Source organism: Lycorma delicatula, chromosome 1 (assembly GCF_047948215.1).
Source record: "Lycorma delicatula isolate Av1 chromosome 1, ASM4794821v1, whole genome shotgun sequence".
Taxonomy (NCBI): Eukaryota; Metazoa; Arthropoda; class Insecta; order Hemiptera; family Fulgoridae; genus Lycorma; species Lycorma delicatula.
The window spans coordinates 336,079,081-336,103,900 of NC_134455.1; the positions used below are offsets into that span (position 1 = coordinate 336,079,081).

The window sequence follows — 24,820 nt, forward strand, 5'->3', positions numbered from 1 at the left end:
ATAACGTAGACTGGAATAAAATGTTCAACATTTTAAAAAAATTAGGGTTCAAATACAGAGATAGAAGAACAATTGCTAACATGTACAGGAACCAAACAGCAACAATAACAATTGAAGAACATAAGAAAGAAGCCCTAATAAGAAAGGGAGTCCGACAAGGATGTTCCCTATCGCCGTTACTTTTTAATCTTTACATGGAACTAGCAGTTAATGATGTTAAAGAACAATTTAGATTCGGAGTAACAGTACAAGGTGAAAAGATAAAGATGCTACGATTTGCTGATGATATAGTAATTCTAGCCGAGAGTAAAAAGGATTTAGAAGAAACAATGAACGGCATAGATGAAGTCCTACGCAAAAACTATCGCATGAAAATAAACAAGAACAAAACAAAAGTAATGAAATGTAGTAGAAATAACAAAGATGGACCACTGAATGTGAAAATAGGAGGAGAAAAGATTATGGAGGTAGAAGAATTTTGTTATTTGGGAAGTAAAATTACTAAAGATGGACGAAGCAGGAGCGATATAAAATGCCGAATAGCACAAGCTAAACGAGCCTTCAGTAAGAAATATAATTTGTTTACATCAAAAATGAATTTAAATGTCAGGAAAAGATTTTTGAAAGTGTATGTTTGGAGTGTCGCTTTATATGGAAGTGAAACTTGGACAATCGGAGTATCTGAGAAGAAAAGATTAGAAGCTTTTGAAATGTGGTGCTATAGGAGAATGTTAAAAATCAGATGGGTGGATAAAGTGACAAATGAAGAGGTATTGCGGCAAATAGATGAAGAAAGTAGCATTTGGGAAAATATAGTTAAAAGAAGAGACAGACTTATAGGCCACATACTAAGGCATCCTGGAATAGTCGCTTTAATATTGGAAGGACAGGTAGAAGGGAAAAATTGTGTAGGCAGGCCACGTTTGGAGTATGTAAAACAAATTGTTGGGGATGTAGGATGTAGAGGGTATACTGAAATGAAACGACTAGCACTAGATAGGGAATCTTGGAGAGCTGCATCAAACCAGTCAAATGACTGAAGACAAAAAAAAAAAAAGAAAGTATTTTATCAGTCAAGTCTAGTTCTATTTCAATATAATATTTTCAGTATCATATATCCAAGCAAGTGCCTTTTTATTTTTGATTAGATAATGTATCTGCTTGTTACACATAATCTATATATTTTAATATGTTTATGAATTGTGTAATGAGTATCTTGCACTCTTATACACAAATAAATTAAAAAAAATACAGAAAGAAAATTCTGTTTTGATTATATAAATTTAAGTTTCCTTTAATATCACAATTATTCTTAAAGTGAAAAGTTTTATTAACAGGAGACTCTTACTTTCAAATGATGACACTATAGATAATATGAATCCTGTAATTTAATAACTTAAAACTATTCAACAAAAGAATTATAAAGAGCAAAATACATTTTTATGACTTTTTTATTTAAGCAATTGTTAACAATTGTTAGCAAGTACCTCAAGAATATAGATTTACTGATCAGAAATCTGGCTCAGGCTCACTTTCTGGTAGAGTATTACTAGTAAGTAAAAGTTACAAGTTCTTGTATGCTATTGTGGGGAGGAGGCTGTCAAACAATTTTTAGTGATTCTCAGTAAAGTTCCGGAAAATCACTCCAAAACTGCACCGAATGCTAAGTAAACTGAAAGCTATAACATTTCAGAACTACAGCTTCCAAGAAGTTTTTCTAGGAATGGATTCTGTATGGAAATTTATAGAATCTGTAACGGTTACATCAATTTCATAATCAGTCAGTACTTTTAAAATCTGACGAAAGTTTTTCTAGAATATCATTTGGAGCAGAAAACTCAATAATATAAAACTATAAAAATTTAAAAAAAAGTTAACTAGAGAAAAGTAATTTTCAACAAATGGGAGAACAATTTTATTAACACAGTACAAAGAAATATTTTAAAAAAACTACCATATTGAAGACTATCCCTTCATTCAGTTTGTACTTGTCAACAAATTTTATATTTTTTTCTGCCTACAGATTTAAGTCTTTTTTACTTGTTTATAAATTTCACTCTTAATTTACTAAGATACTAATTAACCTATTATTTTATTTTAAAAAGTAGTAGTTTCTGTTACAGTAATGTAACAGAATGATCACACGATGGAATTTTTTCAGTATTTTGCAATAGACATCACTATTGATTGTGCAGCCTCAAGGCAAGAAATCAACAAGCCAAGTCCTTTTTTTCTCAAAAGACTGTGCATATGTTCTTTCAAGCATAAAATATTGGCTTGCATTTTTCTAGACATCTAAGTGTGTCACCATTCCATCATTTATTGTCTCAGGTGATATGTGCAACATCTTAGTTTTGTCCTCAGTGATAGTGCAGTTAAAAAATTTATCACCTTGTTCTCAATACAGAATCAAAACTTCCACTGCCCTTCAAATCCCTTCATTTTGTGACTTTTGCAAGCATCTAGACACCCAGCGTGTTAATTTCCAATATTCCAAGACAAATTTTGTGTAAAAGTAAGCATGAAATCTCTGGAAAATAGATGGAGAGAAATGTGATGAATTGTTTTTTCTCTTTAATCTTGCTATCAATTGCAAAACCAAATCATTGGTAATCAAAGATGGCTGCTGCTCTGTTCATCATTTTGGGCATTATCATGTCTTTCATTAAACAATTGCACCCATCTCTGTAACATGGAAATAACTTGCTGCTTTTTCTCCATAAATTTTGCAAATCTGACAGTGAATTTCAGCTACTTCAATGCTCCTTACAATCAAGAAATAGTTACAGACTGAATCTTATATGCACCGGGTGACTTCCCACTGCAAATGGCATCAATCCTTTCCTAACATATCAGACGAATCAGTATGCATTTGTAGCATGGTGATCATAGCACTGCAGCAGCAACATTAAGAAATGGAACTTACTTTCTGGATACACTGCATGACTTGAACAAAACAACAATCCCAACTAGGTTACCGTCAGCAAGGTAAGAGTAATAAACTATGCTAGGTTATTTGTTTTAATACTTGAAAATTCCTACACAAAATGTACAATAAGATTTTAAAAGTTATTTTAAAAAATTCTTATATAATTTCACAAATTGTAAAATGGTACACATAATTAAAATAGATTAATTTCAATATCAATTCTTGTTTTTTCTTTGATATTAGTATTTTATTTTCTTCTTTTACTAATACTAGACATCATAATATCATACAAACTACATCATATCATAATATACATCATACTAAACATCATAATACTACACTACTATTAAAAATAATGAAAAGTCTTTGTACATATTCAAGCATAATTATTCTATTATTCAAGCAAATAATTCTACCAGGAATAGAGACAGAATTCAATAATATAATAAATACACACCTGAGAACCAGCCCGAGCAGGTAAAGATTTCCTAAGACCAGCACGGCCTTCAACGAAAGCAGTGGGAGGTTTGTGATAAACCGATGCAAGGCTGGAAATGTGACAAATAAGTTCATCCAGAAGCGTTGGTTCCAAAAGATCTGTCTCTTCAGAAATAAGTGGTTTCTCAGCAAGAACAACTTCCTTAGCTGCAGCTGGATCAGTAGATAATAAACGCCAGTAAATAAAACCTCTATCTCTAAGATCTGGATTATCAGAATCCTGAGTAGCAAGACTAAGAACCTGTTGTACTAATTCTTGTGTATCTGTTGGTCTCTTCAGGAATAATTTTACAATTGCAGTCAGAAGCTGTAACTGAACCTGAGTGTTTTCATCATGAAAACCTTCTAGGAAACTTTCCAGCAATTCATCAGCATTATCTATTCGTTCTGCATATTCACCTGTAACAAAAAGAAAATATGTTTAAAAAATTATTTTTTTCTTTAAAATAGTACATAAATATCTCTTCAAATCTAAAAGTGAATGTAAAAGAAACTACACGCTAATATTAAACTTTCCTCACTTTATAACTCCTGTCTAACTAGAGGCAGCAGCCACACTAATATGGTTTAAATGGAATTGCATAAATTAATTTTTTTCTCAGAATGTATTTAAAACTCTGAAAAATCATTTACTGTTGCAAACTATTAACTTCAGAAGCAATTTAACAGGTGTATTATAAAAAAAAAAAAACATACAGTAGAATCTTCAACACTTATTAATCTTGGCTTGGTAAAGTTTGATAAAAAAATTAATTTGATTGTACTACATGTTACATCATTTAATATACATAAAGGCTTGTAAGATATTTACTTCAGCTTTCATTATTTCTATTGGTTTCCAACATTCACCTCAAATCTTTTAATATTTTTTAATTCACAATAAACAATACAACTCTGTAATAAACTCAAACACAAAAGTAATGCTCTAACCTAAGATGAAAGTAGTACAATAGTTGTAGCTTTATAATTTTGTCGAGTCTATTAGATCTATTAAGTATGGGTAATCGGTATACTCAAAAGTTTTTAAATACTCATAAAATATCGTAATTAATATATAAACTTCAGCAAAATCTTAAGTTATACAACTTCTTCCAATATCTGAATTTTGGCTTAGATTGTTTTCTTCCATTTTGTTTTAGGATCTTTGATCTATTACTTGCTTTACTTCAGAGTTAGTCTTCTTTTTTCAGTCTTCTTTGAATCTTAGTACATTATCAGCACTTCTTACATACATCAACATTTTATGGATACTATGGGAACTTTTTGTCTGTTCTAAAAAGATGTCTCTATACAAAGATACTACGTACTTGTAAATTTTCCAACAGATCCTTATTCATAAAAAAAAAACATTTTCTATAACTGCATTTCCATAAGAAAATATAAAACTTGACAACCAGCTATAGATCTGAACACAGTTCACTGCTAGATAATATCAAGAAAAAGTATACTCAACTATCTTAGGATCAATTTTATTATCAAAGAAGATTTGAAGCTAATTTCTGAAGTAAGTTTTGTTCTGAAATAAATTTTTAAATCTTGTTCTTTACAAAAGAACAAAGTTCTAAGTAAATCTTGTTCTTGATTTTATCAGAGTACTCTGCAGTCCTAATTAAAATTCAACTATTCATTCAGAAAGCTTTTAATAGCAACTAAACCTTGGTAATCCTTGTTTTGATTTGAAGAATTACACTAAAACCTAAAGATGACATTCCTTCCTTCAACAGTTCAATAAAGGATTTCTAGCTAGTATTTTTTGTCATTCTAATTAAAATTTTCTACTCTTATCTGAATTTAAGAATATCAGCTTTGAAGTGACTTCTTTGTTTAAAATCCAACACCAATGTTTTTGAGTTCTTCTAAATATTTTTTTTTGATGAAAAACTGCGGGCAATAATTGGAAAATGTACACCAAAGATTTTTGCCAAAAATCTTTGTAAATAATTTGGAAGCTCATTCAAGAGACCATTTCTGAACAGTCCTCATAAGTTTTGCAATATAGTTAGAAACAATTAAGGGGCCTGGCATCATATCTTAATTGAAAACTTCAATACATCCAAGTTGCTGTGAAGTTTCTCCTTCAGCTCTTCTTACTTAATCCAAATCTGTAGCATGTTGACGTTTGCTGTGAGCTTCAAAAATGGCTAAAGACAATCAAACATACACCTCCATGATCATCTCAGATATTAAAAATTATGTGTATGGCTACGATCTGAAAACAGAGCCATTGCAATGGAAGAACCCCCACTTACCATGATAAATGATGATGAAAGCAAATCTGAAAAACAGTAAGTGTATACTCATGTGGTTTTTCAACTTATTAAGAATTTGTTCTTTCTAGTTTTACAGTTCTGACTTTCACTGTGATTTTAAGATCCTTGAATTATAAGCAGTGAAAAACCCAACTTTTGGAAAACTGACATAGCTGTCACATCATGAAAGTAAGCCACAAATATCTCCCACAAAATGATAAATTTTTAATATAAAACAAATGATGGTGTCCTATACCTTCTACCTTTCCTAATCCAGGGCTGTGAGACTTTGCTTTGTTTCCATAAATTTAATTGAAGCTAAAAGACTCATGTAACATAGTAGAAGACATCCAAGCTTAATTACGCATAAAACAGAACAGACTTCTATGAAGGGAGGGTTGTGCTTTTGAGATCCATTCTGAAGCAAACTATTTCAATAGGGATAAATTAAAACAGAGATTAAAACTAAACATTTTTAAATTCATAAATTTTTAAAGTTTATATTAAAATCAAAAATATAAATATATATATATATATATATATATATATATATATATATATATATATATATATATATATAATTTTTGATTTTAATTTGGTAAAGGATCTTAGGATCTTTCAACAATTTTAAATTTAAATCTTATATATAGTATAGGATATTTAATTTCACTTTTAATGAGTAATTTGGTATGAATGATTTGAAAAATTATATAGAGCAACTGATGATGCAAGGGACTCACAAAAGTGCTCTTGCTTGAATTATGGAGTAAGGTAGGTGTCATCCTATTTTATTTTATTATTCTATACTTAGGTTGATTGAATTAATATAATTTGTATAGTGCAGAGAAATATGATTCACGAAAGGATCAATTTTAGAAAAATAAAAATAAATGTATAATATGTAACACATATAATACCTATAATCCAAATCATTGATGCTCTTGCTTCAGGCTCATCCAATGTATCAAGATTTTCACAAAGTGTAGATATTATACTCTCATACTTATTTGGATATTTTCTGAAGATATCCTTAATAACAACAATAGCTTCTTGAACAACATAGTTCACTTTCGTCTGTATTAAGTCAAGCAAAGTAGAAACACAACGTTCAGCAGACTGCTCTACTTTAATAGCACATCGTCCAATGGCTCTTACTGCTTTACGCACAAAGTCAACATCAACCTAAAGAACAATTATTTGCCACACATAAACAGGCGATTAAAAAAATGTATCAAATACATAACAAACAAGTTTAAAATTTGTTACACTGGGTAAGATAACTCAAAATATAATTAATTTAAACTAAAGAGAACAGAAAACAATATTAATTTATAAATTTTGAATTGAAGAAAGAATTATGCATACACAAAGAAAAGTAGTCAAATGTTTTGGTTATGTAGTTCTGTTATCAAAATAAGGGATTATTACACATAAACAGAGTCTAGAAATGCTTGGTTTTTATCAGCATTTCAGTTTCTACTTTTTTTAAATAGAAATTCATACCTAAGAATAGATTGAAGTAATTTAACAAAAATTTGTACCAATATAATTTACATTCTACATTTATCAACAAATGTAGAAATTTTTAAATTTTCTAAACTGCAACCTGTTAATAGATTAACTAGGGAAATAATTAATCGCCAGGTTTTAAATCAACATTTCACTAACTATTATTCTAGTCATATTAATTTTATTGTAGAGAATTCCCCTACTGAGTAAAAATAGTGTACATAATATATAGTTTTCCCACAGAAAGCGGTAAAATAATATGTGAAGCATATAAGACTGTGAAGCATGTACATCTCCATAGATAGAAGTGGCTAAATGTGTAGGCTAAAATATATATTTTACATATATTTTAACCTATATCTTAGCCTATATTTTAACATATTTGTAGGCTAAATATACGTGAGGTCTGATCAAAAACTAATGAGAATGTTTTAATTATGTGCTCTGTATCTTGTCAATTGAGTTGACCTTTTACTGTATACTGATAATATTGTCAGTGATGTACGTGTTAATTTTCAACCAGCTGCAACACTTAGTTTGTGTTTGGTGAGCAAGAAAGCAAGACATACTTTATGTGCTCGATGTTTTTTGTGGCGAAATGTTGGAACAGAGAATCTGTTTAAAATTTTGCATTAACAATAAAATTAAGCACAGCAAAGCATTTAAATTTATAAAGAAAGCCTTTGGCAACAATGCTATGTCACAACCATGAGTTTATGAGAGGTACGAACGCTTTCAGACAGGGCAAGAAGATATTGAAGATGATGTGAGGTCTGGGTGCCCTAGCATATCAGTCATTGATGCAAATGTTGAAAAAGTTAGGGAGATTGTGCTTGTTAATCGCAGAATCACCATTAGAGAAGTTACTGTATTTTATACAGCTCATGTGAAATGATTTTTACTAATGTTCTGAACACGAAATGAGTACAGATGGCAGCAAAATTTCTTCCAAAATGGCTAAATTTTCAACAAAAACAGCATCACATAATCATCGTTGAATAAATGCTTACTGACAACCCAGACTTCCTCAAATGGATCATAATTGGTAGCGAAACATAGGTGTATGGCTACAACATCAAGATGAAGGTTCAATCATCCCAATGGGAATCTTCTGAGGAGCCTAGACTAAATAAAAACACATGTTAAGTCTGGTCAAATGTGATGGTCCAACAGTTCTTGGTGAACCATAACATCATCATGATGCCGCGACCACCCTATTCTCCAGACATGGCTTCCTGTGACCTTTTCTTATATTTTATTACTTAAAAGGACACTCAAGGAATAAAGCTTTTCAGCAATAGATAAGATAAAAGTGAAATCGTAAGCCAAGCTCAAAGCAATACCCAAAGAGGCATTTCACCATGTTTTTCAAACTGGAAGCTATGTTGGCATAAGTGTATATTACAGGAGAACTATTTTGAAGGGGATGGGATAAACATTGAAAATTGAATAAATACTTTCAAGAAAATTAAAAATTCTCATTACTTTTTGATCAAAAAATGTGTGTGTGTGTGTAAATATATGTATGCATAAATAAAATGCTGCTGGTTTTTTTTTTTTAATAATGAATATTCATATTCAACAGATTAATAACAGTGGAGGAGAGTTAAAAATTAGATATATTTTAGAAGGAAGATTATTACTTCATTATTAACATAAGGTAACCCAAAAGTAGCATGCATTTATTTACAATATACCTACTAGTTTATGCATAAAACAACTGCAACTACTAAAATACAAAAAATTATGTCTTTTTACTTAAATGACATGAAACTAGTTGAAAATTAGAATAGAAATGGTATTATTTAACTATTAGCTTCGTTGTTTTATATAAATAATTCATAGACATTAATCTAAAATAAATATATATTTATCTTATCAGGAATCTAAAATATTTACTTATGTTATCAAGATTCCTGTTTGAGAGTCGAGTGAACTCCACTAAAAAACAACAGTGAAAAAAAAACAGAAGAAAACAACAAATGGGTGTTATTCACAGCAACAGTATAGCTTCTTGTGAAAGGTCATGACTTTTGATTAACTGAAAATCATACACTAATGTGACAACTGGCAATACCACTTTGTTATGCATTTTTTCTATATAGAGGGTCTGGCATATAAATCTGACGATTTTGTAGTAATTGTTATGTTGGCACCACTGTCAATGAGAAGGCAGGAGTGTTGTACATCGACAGGTCTATTCATGCTATTTCAGGAGCCAGTATGTCGTGGTTGGGTGAACAATGAGCGTTTGTGATTGAAGCATATTTTAAAAATAATGACTCGGTTATTGTAACACAGCATTTATTTCACAGACATTTCAATTTAAATTGACATGCGTCTGTTCCTAGTGAGAATACAATATTGTTGTGAGTGAAGAATTTTAGGAACACATCTGCTTTAAAAATTAAACCAACCGGACGAAAACGGACTGTGAGAACGTCTGAAAACATTAACGCTTTAAGGTTAGCTGTTACACAATCTCCATGACGTTCAGCAGCGAGACATGGTGCTGCACTAGCCATTTCTGATCGAAGTGTACGACGAATTCTTCATGCCAACCTGAAATTCCAACCATATAAGATGATGTTAGTGCAGCGACTTAATGCAAATTATTGGGTGTCTCGCAAAGCAGCTTGCGAGGTCATTCTCAAAAATGTCACCAGGATGCCATTATTCTTTTAAGTAACGTGGCACATTTTCATCTGTCAGGATATGTGAATAAACAAAATTACCGTTAAAATTATAAAATTACCGGGCTTCGCATAATGCACGGCAAATTCTTGAAAAACCACTTCACAGTCAATATGTTACAGTGTGGTGTGCGGTTTCAAAGTTCGGCATAATTGGCCCATATTTTTTTTGAGGAGTTAAATTGCAGAGTAACAGTAACATCTCATCAATATGTTAACATATTGAATGAATTTCTGTGACCAAAACTGAATGACTTTCAAGTACATGAAATTTGGTTTCAACAGGATGGTGCCACCGCCCATATGACGAGAGTCACAATGGTTGTTCTGCAAGAAACCTTTCCTGGACTTTTGATTTCCCGATTTGGCTACATTCCTTGGCCAGCGCGTTCACCTGATCTGGCTGTTTGTGATTTTTTTCCTGTGGGGGTATCTCAAACATAAAGTCTTCAGTAGTCGACCACAGTCAATTGCAGAACTCAAGGAGGTCATTCAACAAGAAATTGAAGCAGTTCCACAAGTGATGATTGAGCGAGCAATGTCAAATTTTAGAATGAGGTTAAGTGAGTGTGTGAGGAGTAATGGAAAACATTTGGATGACATAATATTCAAATAAAAAAAAATCTATGTAAGTAATTCACTATAAATTGCAATAATTGATCTTTAATTTGATATATTAAATGTTTTAATAGTACGAAACACAGTTTAATTATTATCTCTCAAAAATCATCAGGTTTATATGCCGGACCCTAAAAGATATTTTCACTAAACATTCATTAATGGTGGCACATTTTACATATTTTTAATATTTCTCACCACACAAAATGAATCCACCATTTTTATTCTTCTCTCACATCAAATCAACATATATTGGCTTTATAAGAAATAGACTATGTTTTTTGTCGGTATTTAGTTAGATGGCGCAGACTACAATCACTCTTTTCTCAACAAGAAAAATTGAAACCATTTTTCAGTGTTTATTCTATCAGATAGCAGAAACTATCAGGGTTCAGAAAATACTAGGATGTATCAAAGGTTATTATGAAAAAGCTTTTTAATTGACTACATATATAAATAAAATAGAATATGAATTTAAAAAAATCAAATCAAATATATATACTGTCATCTAATGACTTTGATGCTACATGTCACCTTAGAACCTTGTGGTAGCCCTGAAAAGGGCTGTTTGAGGTTTTTGGAGTGGTGGCTCTGAAAAGGGGCATTTGTGTGTTTGGAAAGGTATCCCTGAGAAGGGCTATTGGGTCTGGAAGCTGGTCTCTGGCAATGTCGGCTTGGCTGAAGTTGGGGAGTTGCACCTTATCCATTAGAATTAGTCTGAGCTTTCCCGTAGTGGCTGTTGTGGCCCACAGAGACCTGCAGTGTTGGGTCAGCACTGGTCATCTTCTGCTAGCACAGCTGAGGCAGTTCTCCCAGAGCGATCTGACGGTGGGCCTGTTGGGCAGGAAGATAGTGTCTGTGCCTAGTGACTCCCTCGGCAGGCTGGCCAGGGAACTTCTTCTTCATGGTCTGCTCCTGGTGCTGATCTGCAAGAGATTAGCTCTTGCAGTACTGGTACCTTGCTTATAAAGACGGCCAGAGCATGGCAGAGGCCACTGTGGTTGGATGTTGGTGGTCAGCTGACTTAATGCACTTGTGCAAGCATGGGTATGCTGTAACTCCCACTGATATATGAATGGCTAGTGTTACACTTACTAAATGAAGCATAGCATATATGTGGCGGCAACAATATATAAACAGGATAGTTGAAAAGTAACTTGAAAAACCAGAAGAAAAGTGATACAATTAAAACTAGATTCTGATCATCCAATGGGGTGGCCAACAATGTGTGTGTTCCTTTAATTTTTTTGTTATTTGTGGTGTCTTGATTCTCTCTTTGGAAATGTTCTCTTTGGAAATAAGAGAGACTAACTCGATAAGTCCCAATTTACAGTCCTTCAGGGGAGCAGGGAGGACTCAAAATTTTAAATGGGACATATAGTCATGTGATACTAGTTTTAAAGGTCTTTATGAGACACGCAAAACAATATAAAAGAAATAATAAATTCAGACTATTTAAACCCAAATGGCAACAAATATCATTATATTAATTAAAAATTGAAAAAATTAATTATTAAAATTTTTCAAATACTTATTTAAAATTAATTTAAAAATAATTTTTTTTTCTTTTAAGCTCCAGGACCACCGTAAAGAATTGCTGATAAGATGAATGATTTGTAGCATGCGTGAGAATGCCATGCCTGATATTTAAAATTTTAAGAGTAATAATAATAACTTAAAAAATAATTAGATAATAATTAATTTACTAATTTTTTAATCTTAAAATTTGATTTCATAAGAAACTTTAAAGGTCATTTTTATTTTATAAGTTTGTAATGTCTGAGGCTGATCAACAATAAACAAAGGGAAGTTACATTTTCAAAACTTATATTCATTGTTGATTTTGTGATAAAATAGCTAACAGATGTTGAAGTGTAATTACGTTAATGATATTTTTTTATGAATTTTTTACGTTTTTTTATTAGTAAGCTCAACAAAGTTTAAATTGCAAAGGTAAAAAAATAAAAAAGATAAAAGAAATCAAGATTTAAAAAAAAAAGAATTTAGAATAAAAAAGTTTAACCTGAAAAAACTGTTGGGTAAAAAACAATGTTTTTCCAACGCAAGAAGGAGTAGAAATAGTATTTTTATTTGGAGAAATAAAAACATACAAAGAAACAGCTAACGCATTCGCATCCTAATTATACAATTTCTAGGATAGCAATCACAAATTTAATAGAAAAATTTCAATGCACTGAATTTTAGCAGATAAAAAGCCTCGTAACCCAGTACAGATGAAGTTATTGAAGAAGGAATATTAGCAGAAATTTCTGTTAATAATCGACAATTGGCAAAAAAAATTGAATGAAATAATAATTCATGTAGGTGGTAAAAGTATTAGTAGAGTATAAAAACCATAAATACAAGATTCAATTAGAACTTACTGAAGATAATTTAGATAGAAGGGGTGAAATCACTGAAATTTTGACACAGATTAACAGCAAAAACTATTTCTTGCTTCGATATATTGGTCACTGATGTAGCCTTATTTATTTTATAGTGCTGTTAACAGACATGATAGTAGGTTCTGGTCCCAAGAAAACTCTCAGTGGTATCGTGAAAGTCATACCCAACATCCAGAGTGATTAAATGTATGGACTGAAATATTAGGTTCATTCTTGGACCATTTGTCATTAATAGTAATGTGGATGGCGATATGTAATGTGCTTTCTGAATGACCAGATAATTCCAGCTCTCAACAATTTGACTGAGATGGTCCATAGGCCATCAACAGAACTTTTTTTTCATGAAAGAAAATGGGTTTTTCTGGTTAGATGGTGCTCCTCTGCACAACGCTCGCAATATGAGAAATACATTGAAACAACAGTTTCAAAATCAGATAGGTCAATATGGTAATATTAAATGGGCAGTCAAGTCACCTGACCTGAAACCCCTCAATTTCTTCTGGTGGGGGCATTAAAGATCAACCATTTATAGCTCTCAGCCAACTTCTCTTGAAGAATTAAGGGAATACATTGAGAGAGAATGTAGGAAGATTTCCCCAGAAACTTTTCACAACGTGAGAGAAGCTTTTGGAAAGGTCTGTATTACTGCACAGATGAATAGGGAGGGCAGTTTAAACATTTAATATGAGGTGAAAAGCAATAATATTTTAAAACTGCAATCATTTTATTGGGTGGTATTTTTAATTAATGAGATTACATGACTTTTTTTAAACTAAAGATAAAAATTAATTAGACGTGAAACAAATAACTAAATTGCGAACTGTTGTTTACTTAAATTAAATAAAATTATTCAAGCCTAAGTTTAATTCAAAGAAATATTCGAAAAATTGTAATAATTAAGAGCAACATCTATTTTGGTAACATTATTTTGCTATTTATTACTTTCTAATTAATTGAAACAGCTCCATGATGAGTGAAACTTTTAAAATAAAATATTGTTTTCAACCATCTTTAGTAAGTTATTAATACTTATAAAAATCTTTCAATTCTTACCAAATAGGACAAGAACATAAATACTACATCTTCAGTTGTTATTATGCAGTGACAAGTTAAAATGAATAAAAAATGTATTTATTTTAGTTATAATCTTTCTTATCTGAAATTTAGTTGTAATTTGATATTATTATAAAATTCAAGCAAGATACTTCACTTCCAGGACCTTAACCATAAGACAAAAACAGGATTACAAGACTAAATTTACAATTTCTTTTTATGAAATTTAATTGAAAAAAAGGTTATTTAATGCACTGTGAATTTCATTATAATTAAGTGCACAAGCCTTCCATTTAACAGTCATTCCAGTAGAAGATCTAATATTTCATTCTTTATCTGTTACTGGGGTTAAAAAAAAAAGGAATTATGATTGAAATTTATAAAAAATGTGTATAATAACGTACTTATTCAAAAATAAGACCCCCCCCCACTTTTTTAACGCAATTATACACCAAAATTTGGAGGGGTGTTATATTCAAGGCGGGTCTTACAAATGTGTATTTCAGAAAATGAAAATAAAAATAACTGTATTACCGAACTATGAATTTAGTATATTTTGTTAAACATTAACTATTATTGTAAGTAATAGAGATAAAAAAGTCTTGTTATTTGAGGATGTGTGCTATCTGACATCAAGGGCATGGCTTTGTTCAGGTTTACAGGTAACGGTATGCCTGAAAACAGAAATGAACAACTTAAACAAATTTATAGTTTGAACCAATTGTCGTTATTTTACCAACAATGTAAAAAGTGCGGTATTGTGTTTTAATTACCTGGAACACAGTTGTTTACTCAGTCACTACTGCTTTCATCATCATCCTCGTCTTCACTGTCATCAGTCAGTCTCTCCTCAGTTGTGTCATCAGAATCCTCGTATATGAGGTAATCTTCCATTCCATCCAATGCGCAGGAGAATTCATCTTCTTGAAACTCATGATTATCGTTTTCGGAGTAATTTACTCCCAGGCTTTGACAATCCACTTGCAAAGAAGCTCTATTGAAGGTTTCTGCATTTGTCCACTCTTTGTGAATGTGTGAACGTCATCTGCCATCCATGTAGTGTAAAACTTCTTAATGTGATCCTTGAATGACTTATTGATGCTCATGTCAAAGGGTTGCAGCACAGAAGTGAGGCCTCCCAGAACAACTGCAGTATCTGTGTGCAATTCATTGACTTGATTCTTCACAGAATCTTCAAGATGGCCACAGAAGCTACCTAAAACAACAAGTCCACGTTTTTTTAACATTTCTCCAAGGCAGCAATTCCAAACTTCTAGCCAGTCACGCATTAGTTTCACATCCATCCACACCCTTATCTTGTATGTGAACATGTAAACCTCTTGGTAGTTTTCCCTTCAGCAGAGTTTTTCTTTTAAAAATGACATAAAGAGGCAATTTTTTTCCATCTGCACAAATGGCTAACATAACTATGCATTTCATTTTTTCTCGCTAACATAACTGTGCATTTCATTTTTTCTGCTCCAGCTGTTTTCACCAGTACACTGGATTTGCTCTTTTTGTTTACAGTTGTTCTGCAGCATTTCAAAAAAGACAGGTGTTTCCAATCTAAGAAATGAGGTACTTATTTTTTCCTCTTTCACATAATATGTATAGTTGAAACTCCAAAGCTTTGTCGGTGTATTCTGCTGATAGTCATTGGCACAAAGAAGTTGTCCCCCTCAAAATGAATCTCTTTTTTCTCATTAATCGCATCAGCCACCCACGATTGGCTTTAAGTCACTCACATTTACATGTTGTTTCGCTACTTCATAACCTTTCATTTGTATCATTACACAGGTCACTACACAGCACTCTTCTCTTCTCTTCTACCCACCCAATCACTGTACCAGCCACTGCAGGATAGCATCCTTTTTTTAGGGCCACAAAAAGATTGAGTTCCTTCTTTCGTGGCTTTAACTAATAACGAATCATGTTTGGTTGTACCGAATACTCTCGACTCGCTGCTCATACACCATTATTTTCAGCGAATTCCAAAACCTAACTGAATTCCAAAATCTCTTAAACCCTACAGTCAAACTTTTCCGTGAATTCATTTTACCGGTAACACAGATAAAATACAAGAGAAACTCACTTTCAATAAAGCTGCTACTGTTCTAACCAAAAGTCTTGTTTTACTAGTAAAAAGAAGGCAGATAGTAGGATTGAAGCTGCTACAGTGTGAAAATCAATGTCTCTGTCCCATCAAATACCATAGCATCATTTCGCAAACACCTGGAAGGTTAAAATTCGTCCTTGGCCAACAACTAACTGTATGTACAGTAACAAAGAAATTCCTGAAGAACTGTTTTTCTAAGGATTACAGCCTGTCAAACTGACCGGTCTAACATTCGCAAATTTGTTTTTAAAAAATTTGCCTGCAACTCTGGAGAGGGTGTTACAATTGAGGTGGTCTTATTTTTGAATAAATACAATATTTCCAAAGTACACACACTATTCACAAGAAATTAAAAATAACAATGCTATATAGAATGAATTATCACTTCAATCAGAATTTAATAATATTATATTTACAAACCTCTGTTGCATATTCCTTTAATTCTGATAAAACTTGGGCAATATTTGCTTGAGATGCTAATCTGATCATAATATCCAATTTTTCTAACTTAACATAAATTGGATCATTATATTTGACAAAAAACACTTTCATTTCATGTTTCAAAATGTCTGGACGCTTCTGAACTATTAGATTAATGTTCCTCAGTGCAACATACTGAACCTAGAACAGAAATATAAACAATGATCAATTATTATAATTTATATTATAATGAATAATTAATATGCATAATAACATCACTTATTATGACTAAAACAATCATAATAAGAGATATACAAGAGATGCTTATATATTTTCAATACAAGCACCAAATTTATATCTCCCTCAAGTAAATACCCTAATAACCTTTTACTCCTCCAAAATCACCTTACTTAACTGCCTCATCAATCCTATTAATAATCAATTTATTATTATGATGAACATGGAGGAATTACACAGCCTCTACTCATGGGATATAATAAATAACCTTCTCTTTCAACAAAAATTATAAACGAGTTACCTCTAAATAGAGGTAATGAATATCTCCAAACACAATCTCAACTTGAAAAGATGAAATAAATAAATGATTTCAGATAACCAATAAGTATTCTTAGATGTATCCAAATATGTTTTATATTCAATGAATTCAAGGCAAACAATTAGCAGAGAAGAAATATTATTATGGATGCACAGTTAAGTAGTCAGTACTGACAATTCAATTAAACTTTCTACAAAATAAAAATAAAACAGCTGTCTTAAATTCTAACTTTTTATTACATGGGTTCATGTAGTTAATAGATAATTTTTTCATTAAGGACGTGACAATGGAGGTACCTCCAAAAATGGATTCTTCAATATGAAATACAAACTTGAACAAGAATATTTTCCTTTAACTTTTATTGCTTAGATAAAGTCTGACCAACATTATCACAAAAGCTTATCAATCACTCAACAGGCAATTACCTAATTGGTATCAATGATTAATCAATCAGCTTCCATCATTCAGTTATTCAGATTTTCTATTATTCTGTTACATTGGAAAAATGTAAAAGGAAACTGTGTCTCTTGATTTAGTGTTTCACTGTATTACATATAATCAGAAAATATTAATTACAATAACTGGCATTTATTTTAAATCTTCCAAATGTTGTACTACAGTGAAGCATAAACATTAAAATTGGATATAGGTCACAGACAGGAAAAATGCTTTTTGCAATAAAGTGAAAGGTTAAGGTAAATGAATTTGAAATATGAAAGTGGAATAAGTAAATAATTATGTAAAAATGAAGCAGTTATTTTAAGAACATATGAAAACAATGGGATACAGTGTAAAATCTAAAAGAGAAAAATGTTTTACCTATATTCTGAAAGAAAAAGATTGAATGAACTATAATTGGAAGGTAAGAGAAATGCCCAAAGGTAAAAACAATAAGTTATCTGGACGAAAATGGAAGTTACCAAACAATTAAGAAAATTATAGTGAAAAGGTCAATACATGCATGCAGTGAAATGGTCAATTGGTGCATACATAATGCTATTTGGAAATAATTTTTGTAATTAACTATGCCACATCAAAGAAAATCATAACATACGAGGGTCATTCAATAATTTAACAGACAATTAGCTGAACAGCAAAAATGGTATATTAAAGAAATACAATTTTTTTGTCTAATTTTCTACTTAATCCCCACCAACTTCTCTGAACTTGTCCTATCTTTTACAAGTTTTCTTATACCCTCAGCGAAGAATTCTTTACCCTGGTCTCAAACGCAGTTTTGTACTTTTTTCTTTACCTCTTCATTGTTGTTGAACTTGATGCCATGCAAAGCTTCTTTCATTGAACCAAACAAATAAAAATCTGAAGGGGGAAGGAAGGTCAGGGCTGTAAGGAGGATGAGGTAGGAGCTCCCAACCCACTTTGCCAATAGTTTCCAGTGTCAGTTGTGCCACATGAGGTGGAGTGTTGGTTTTGTAGAAGCATGCCTTTCCTCTGCTATCCCAGACATTTCCTCTTCAACACAGGCTTGACTTTTTTCTCAATCATGGCTGTTGATAGTGCACCGCTCCTCCAAATAATCACAGAAAATCAGACCATGAGCACTCCATAAGATGGTTAACATGACCTAACCAGCCGATGATTGGGTTTTGAATTTCTTACTAACAGGCAATTCAGGGTGTTTCCACTGCATGCTTTGGCACTTGGACTCCAGCTCAAAATGATGTATCCAAGTTTCATCACAGGTTAAAATCCTGCCCAAAAATACGCCACCTTTGTTATTGAAATGATTTTTGAGTTCGGTGCAAATGCAAAATCTCTTGGCTGTGTGATGAACAAGAAGTTCTCTGGAAATCCACCTTCCACAAGTATTACGGTAGTTCAGTTTGTTTTGAATAATGGCATGAGTTGTGCCAACACTTACTCTATATTTTTCAGCAATTTGTTCAATTGTACGTCGTAGGTCTTCTTGGATAAGTGGATCAATAAGAAAATTTAACACCGAGGTCGACACTGTTACTGAACACCTGGAATGGTGCTTGTCAGTCACGCTTTTGCGGCCACTTTTAAACTTTTCCACCCATGTGTAAAAATTGCACAGTTCATGCAACTACTGCTGTATTGTTTACTCATCCGAGAGAATATTTCAGATGGTTGTACACTTTCTGAAAGTAAAAATCGGATCACAGAACGCTGTTCTTCAAAAGTACTTTCTTTGAGCAGACATGAATGATTATAATCATTCATGAGTTATAATATCATAACTCAGACTTTAGAGGTTATGTTTATGTAAAATTAATCGAACAGCTGACTAACACTCTTTGCAAGGTTGTCAACTAACACTTACAAACGTTTCAATTGCCTGCATCAAGTGTTTCCATCCCTAAAAATGTTTGGTCTGTTTAATTATTGAATGACCCTTGTAACATTATAGCCTATAAAAAATAAACAACTCATTTCGTATACTTTTGTATTACGCCATTGTTTCTGTTTATTTATAGTAAAACCGTAGTTTAACATACTTGATAAAACATATACTTTCAAGAAATAAATTACTTCATATACATCTTGAACAAAATATTAGGCATAAATAATTTTATTTGTAATAATAAATTACCAGAACATATTTTGTTACTATAATAGTAATGTCATATTTGCAAACAGTGCAAGTCATTGCAAATTAATGGATACACTTTTGAAATACACTAATTTGGTTGCTGGTGTGAGGAGTTGCTGAGTGATGTTAGCAGTGGAGGGGATGCCACAGCGCACTACTGAACCTTCTTTCTTTTTCTGTTTAGCCTCCAGAACCACCATAAGATATTACTTCAGTGGATGAATGAGAATAATATGTATGAATTTAAATGAAGTGCAGTCTTGTGGTCTCAGGTTGACCATCCTAAAGTCGAGAGTTACAGCGTTCAAGTCCTAGTAAAGCCAGTTATTTTTGCACGGATTTGAATACCGGTGTTCTTTGGTGGTTGGGTTTCAATTAACAACACATCTCAGGAATGGTCGAACTGAGAATGTACAAGGCTACACTTCATTTACACTCATACATGTCATCCTCATTCATCCTCTGAAGAATTATCTAACCGGTAGTTACTGGAGGCTAAACAGGAAAAAAGAGAGGTTGACCATCCTGAGATGTGTGGTTAATTGAAATCCAGCCACCAAAGAACACTGCATCCATGATCTAGCACTCAAATTCATATAAAAGTAACTGCCTTTTCTAGGATTTGACCCCTAGAACTCTTGACTTCAAAATCAGCTGATTTGGCACTACTGCCTTCAGATATTACAGCACTACAATTAAACATAGAAATGTAACCTCTATAAATTATATATATACATAGACACAAATCACGGAAGTTTATACACCCGTTTCTCCAGATAAAAAATGTCCCTATAGTATTTTTACAGACTGTTCCCACTTTAACAAGAACTATTGAGCCTGTAGTCAACATTGAAAACCTGTGGTTTGATCAAGCCAAGGCTCTCACAGTATGTCAGATAAATTGAATACACAAGACTTGTTATAAGGATTTATAATTAAATATGACATTTCATTTTATTGACAAAATTACCAAGTTTTAAATTGTACAAATAAAAATTGAATGGATTAATAAATAAACCCTGGAATCCTCTACAACACAATGTAATATTTCATATACTAATTAAAAGTTATTTTATTCAGCAGTTATCTATTGGTTTTTTTTTTACTTCACCCAATTTTTTTTTTAATTTGCTTTCTCACAAGGAGATGATGCATTAATTTTATTCATAAATATATTGTATTAAACTAAAATTATTTTAAAATACTGGAATTATTAACTCTACAAATTAGGCAGCAATTTAAAGTACTAAAACTGATTAAAAACAGCATTTAGATCTATACATTAGCATGGAAGATAGACTAAGTATACTAGTAGGACCAGCAGTCATGACTGTTTTTAAATTTTAACTAATTTTTAAACTTTGACTTAATGCATTAATTTTAACTCCTGATGATGGCTTCCAAGTAAGTCGAATGATATAGAGAATGTAACAACGTGCTGGTAAGGTGAATTATATTAATTGTTAATTTATTTACTTAACATATCAGTGGTACCATGTTTGAGAAATTAAAATAGACTTATTAGATAAATAAATTGATTATATAAAGAAAGTTTAGTATAATAAATACAATTACTGTTTTAGTTTTAAAATTTGGTTTACAAAATTTGAAATAAAATTTTAATAAGTAAAATCAAAAATAACTTTTAAAAATGTACACTTTTTACAATAAAATGTACATGTAGCTTGTATGTAATTTTAGTCATATAAATTAAAATTACAAAACAAAATGCACGACACAAAAACAGTTCTAAATCAAACCTCATATAGGTATATGTAGCAACATTAAAATTAAGAATGCAGACTGAAATTTTCATACTGCTAACACATTTTTCTCAAGTAGATTTTTAAAATAAAATTTTCTCCATATCATCTAACACATCTAGAAATCAATATACTAAAAATAAGGAAAAATTCGACAAATAAAATTGAATGAATTAATAAGTAAAACTTGAATCCTTAACAATATAATGTAATATTTCAAATTCTACCTAAAAGATATTTTGTAAAGTGGCATCTATTTTTTTTTTTTACTTCACAGAATTTGTTTTAAATTTGGTTTCTCAATCACCATGAAAGTAGTGTTTTAATTTTAATACTTTTAATTAATTTCTGTCTATCAGCATTATATCAAACTAAAGAGGGAAAATGCTCTAGTTTGTACTATAACTAATAAAACAAATTTTATAAAAAAATAGTCTACCTCAGGTTCTGATGAAAGAAGTGTAACCAGTGGAGGTGCTAATTTTTTGGTGAGAGTCGAAACAAAATCTGAATCTGCAGCAAGCATCTCCATGAATTTCATCAATACCTTCACAGCAGACAAAACTACAGCTGCATTAGCATGTGCAAGTCTGGGAGTGATTCTTTCGCAAATACTCTGAGCCTCTCTGTCATCTTTGGGACTGTAATTTGCTAAAGAATCTAAAATAAATACTTGTCCCCACTCAGTACATTCATTTAATGCTGTTAATAATTTATTAATTGTCTGGGCATTCATTTCAATCAATGGAGAACCACTACAACTTGCTTCATTCATCTCGGAAAGAGCTGCTACAGCGTTAGCAACAACCATTGGATTTGAATCCGACAACAGATCTTTTAACTGATCCAAAAAACCTTGGTCTTCTACGAGCTGAGCATTAATGTCGTACAACTTGGCAACACAAACCGCAGCAGTTTTCCTCACGTATGGATCTTCATCTTTCAGGCATTTCCTAAGTGGTTCACACAAATATTCGGTTATTTTATCTACTCTTATACATCCCATAGTACGTACCGCTAATGCTCGAATTAAAGGGTTAGGATCTTCACAGTCCTTTACAAACGTATTTACTGCCATTATAGCCATATCCGGCTGACTTTTGGCATAATTCATAAGATATAAATACACAAGTTTCTTCAATTCCAAATTATCGGTTTGCATACAGTTAACGACATCCGGAAATAGAGCAGATACATCTTTACCTACAGTCATAGACGCAATTACTTTTTTTACAGCTTCTCTCTTTTTTTCCTTCTTATCACTGTTTAGCTCTGATTTTAACTCAAAAATCTCACCCTTTTTTGTGGTAGTAAAGTACTTAGAATCCGTCATCTTCGAGCTGTACAATAAACACAACAAAATAAGAAACTGTGGGCGTAACTCCAAACCTAACCTCTAAAATCGATCATTCACTAACAGTGGTACATTTAGTGCGCATATCATAACAGAGTTGAAATAACATTGTTCGTGGCTCAGGACCAGCTGGTTTGCCACGTTTATTAATCAGCTGATTAGTCCCGCCTTCGAATTTTGTAATTATTGTTCGTTGAAAGTGTACGTTTTACTATGGTTGCGGTTAATAAAAATTATTCAGAAGTTGCATTTAAACTGTATCCGAAAAAGAATGATAAGGTAATTCAGTATGGAACTGCCGGATTTAGAGCTAAGTAAGTATTTTTATATCTGAAATAATGGTTTACTGTTGGGTTCGCATAGTTTTCACGTTTACTAACATATGCTTCCTTAACCTTAACTTTTTAATAAATTTTATGTAATTATACAGAACAGGCCGTCTGGAGTGAGCATTGTCAAACATTAAAGTGATTTAAAAGATATCAACGACTTTATTTTCCACCGTTGACACCGATTATGAAGACGGCCGCGCGAACTTAAAAACGAAAGCCTTAACTAAAAATATTTCATTTTATCGAGTAATCATTTAAGAAAAAATCCTCTTCAATATCTTATCGCCCATTATTGTACACTACAAAATTGATACTCCTATAAAGATAAAATATTATTTCGCGAAAATAGAACATTTTAAGTTTCATTTTAACAGAATAATGAAATTAACTTTTTTTAAATTTTATATATGTAATAATTTACTATAAAATATTTGCAAATATGTGCATATAATTTTGTTTAAAATTATTTACCTTGTAAATTATATTGAACATTTGAGACATATTTTCAGTTATCAAGAAAATACACAGAACATATATTTAATCAGAACTCACGAACGTAACATTCAATCATTGCGTGAATGGCAGTACCATACACCACAGCTTGTATTGTTGATTACAAGCAAATGCAATTTCTTTACAGATAAAGTTATTAATAAATTGAAATCTGTCTTAATTGTGTGTTAATCTGTGTTAATTATAACTTTTGTTTTAAGTTCTACTACTGGCATTCATTTTATCACAATATCAATACTTGATACGTGATTACCACTTTGAATGTTTTGTGTTTGAAAGTAGTATTTATTTTTGTACCTTAATACTTTTGCTTGCTAGTTATTTGTGATTATAATTACTTTTGCATGCTAGTTCTTATCTTTATTTGTAAGACTGAGTAAGGCAAGATATGGCTTACCCAAAGTAACTGAAAGTTTCTTACACTATTTTAGAATTTACTAAATTAATATTATTACAATAATCAGTTAATACTATGAAAATAAATAGAATTTGATGGAATATAGAATTCCCGAGACTATTACATACTTTCATCTTCTACTTAGATATTAATTTGATCATTACATTTAATCTGAAGACTGAATAATTTCATTGTACATTGTCATTAACCATTAAAAATATACAAAACATTTACATTATTTAATAACAAACTAATCTAGGATTATTTGTGATAGGCTTTCATTACTTTTAACATAGTATTGTTGACTGCTTGTGTCTTTAGTGCAATTAACGCTGCTGATTTTTATTTGATGTTTGCGGTTTTATTTTAATTATCATACATAAAAGAGTCACACAATGAATGTAATTTCTGGAAATATATAACTAGTTTATATATAGTGTTATAAAACACTAGTTTTTATAATGAACAGATAAAGTTAAAATTTAAGACAAAAAGTCTAAAGACAGTTGCTCAAATCTCGAAAATGAAAAGTGATAAGATAATTAAATGAAACAAATATGGCATAAAAGTATATTTTATTTGCTATAAAAACTTAAATTTATTTTTCCTCATAGTCAATGGTTACAACACATTTCTCTCAAGAGCGAATCAGTTTTTTCATTCCCAAAATGAAGATTACTGGTGGTCTTTCCTTGATTCATGAGCTCTCTGCGCTCTTAGTTCATCATCTGTGGTGAAATGTATATCCTTAATATCCCTCTTTAATTGTGGAATGAAGTGCAATCACACGGCACCGAATCTGGTGAGTATAGATGGTATGGAATAGGTTCATATCTCTTG

The 24,820-nt window shown here is 31.5% G+C and overlaps 2 protein-coding genes across 2 annotated transcripts in view; one reads left to right on the top strand and one right to left on the bottom strand.

The window, feature by feature from the left end:
• AP-1-2beta (adaptor protein complex 1/2, beta subunit) overlaps window positions 1–22,836 on the bottom strand; it is a 28,816-nt gene extending 5,980 nt beyond the window's left edge. Inside the window, exons 1-4 of the mRNA XM_075382213.1 lie at window positions 21,824–22,836; window positions 16,491–16,691; window positions 6,594–6,858; window positions 3,387–3,826 (exon numbers count right to left, since the gene is read on the bottom strand). Coding sequence (XP_075238328.1) covers window positions 3,387–3,826; window positions 6,594–6,858; window positions 16,491–16,691; window positions 21,824–22,717 — 1,800 coding nt within the window. The 5' untranslated portion in view covers window positions 22,718–22,836. The remainder of the gene's footprint in view (window positions 1–3,386; window positions 3,827–6,593; window positions 6,859–16,490; window positions 16,692–21,823) is intronic.
• Window positions 22,837–22,887: 51 nt separating this feature from the next.
• The window catches only part of nst (phosphoglucomutase 3-like protein nst), a 49,753-nt gene continuing 47,820 nt past the window's right edge, over window positions 22,888–24,820 (top strand). The window contains exon 1 of the mRNA XM_075382214.1: window positions 22,888–23,052. Within this exon, the coding sequence (XP_075238329.1) occupies window positions 22,952–23,052 (101 nt within the window). The 5' untranslated portion in view covers window positions 22,888–22,951. The remainder of the gene's footprint in view (window positions 23,053–24,820) is intronic.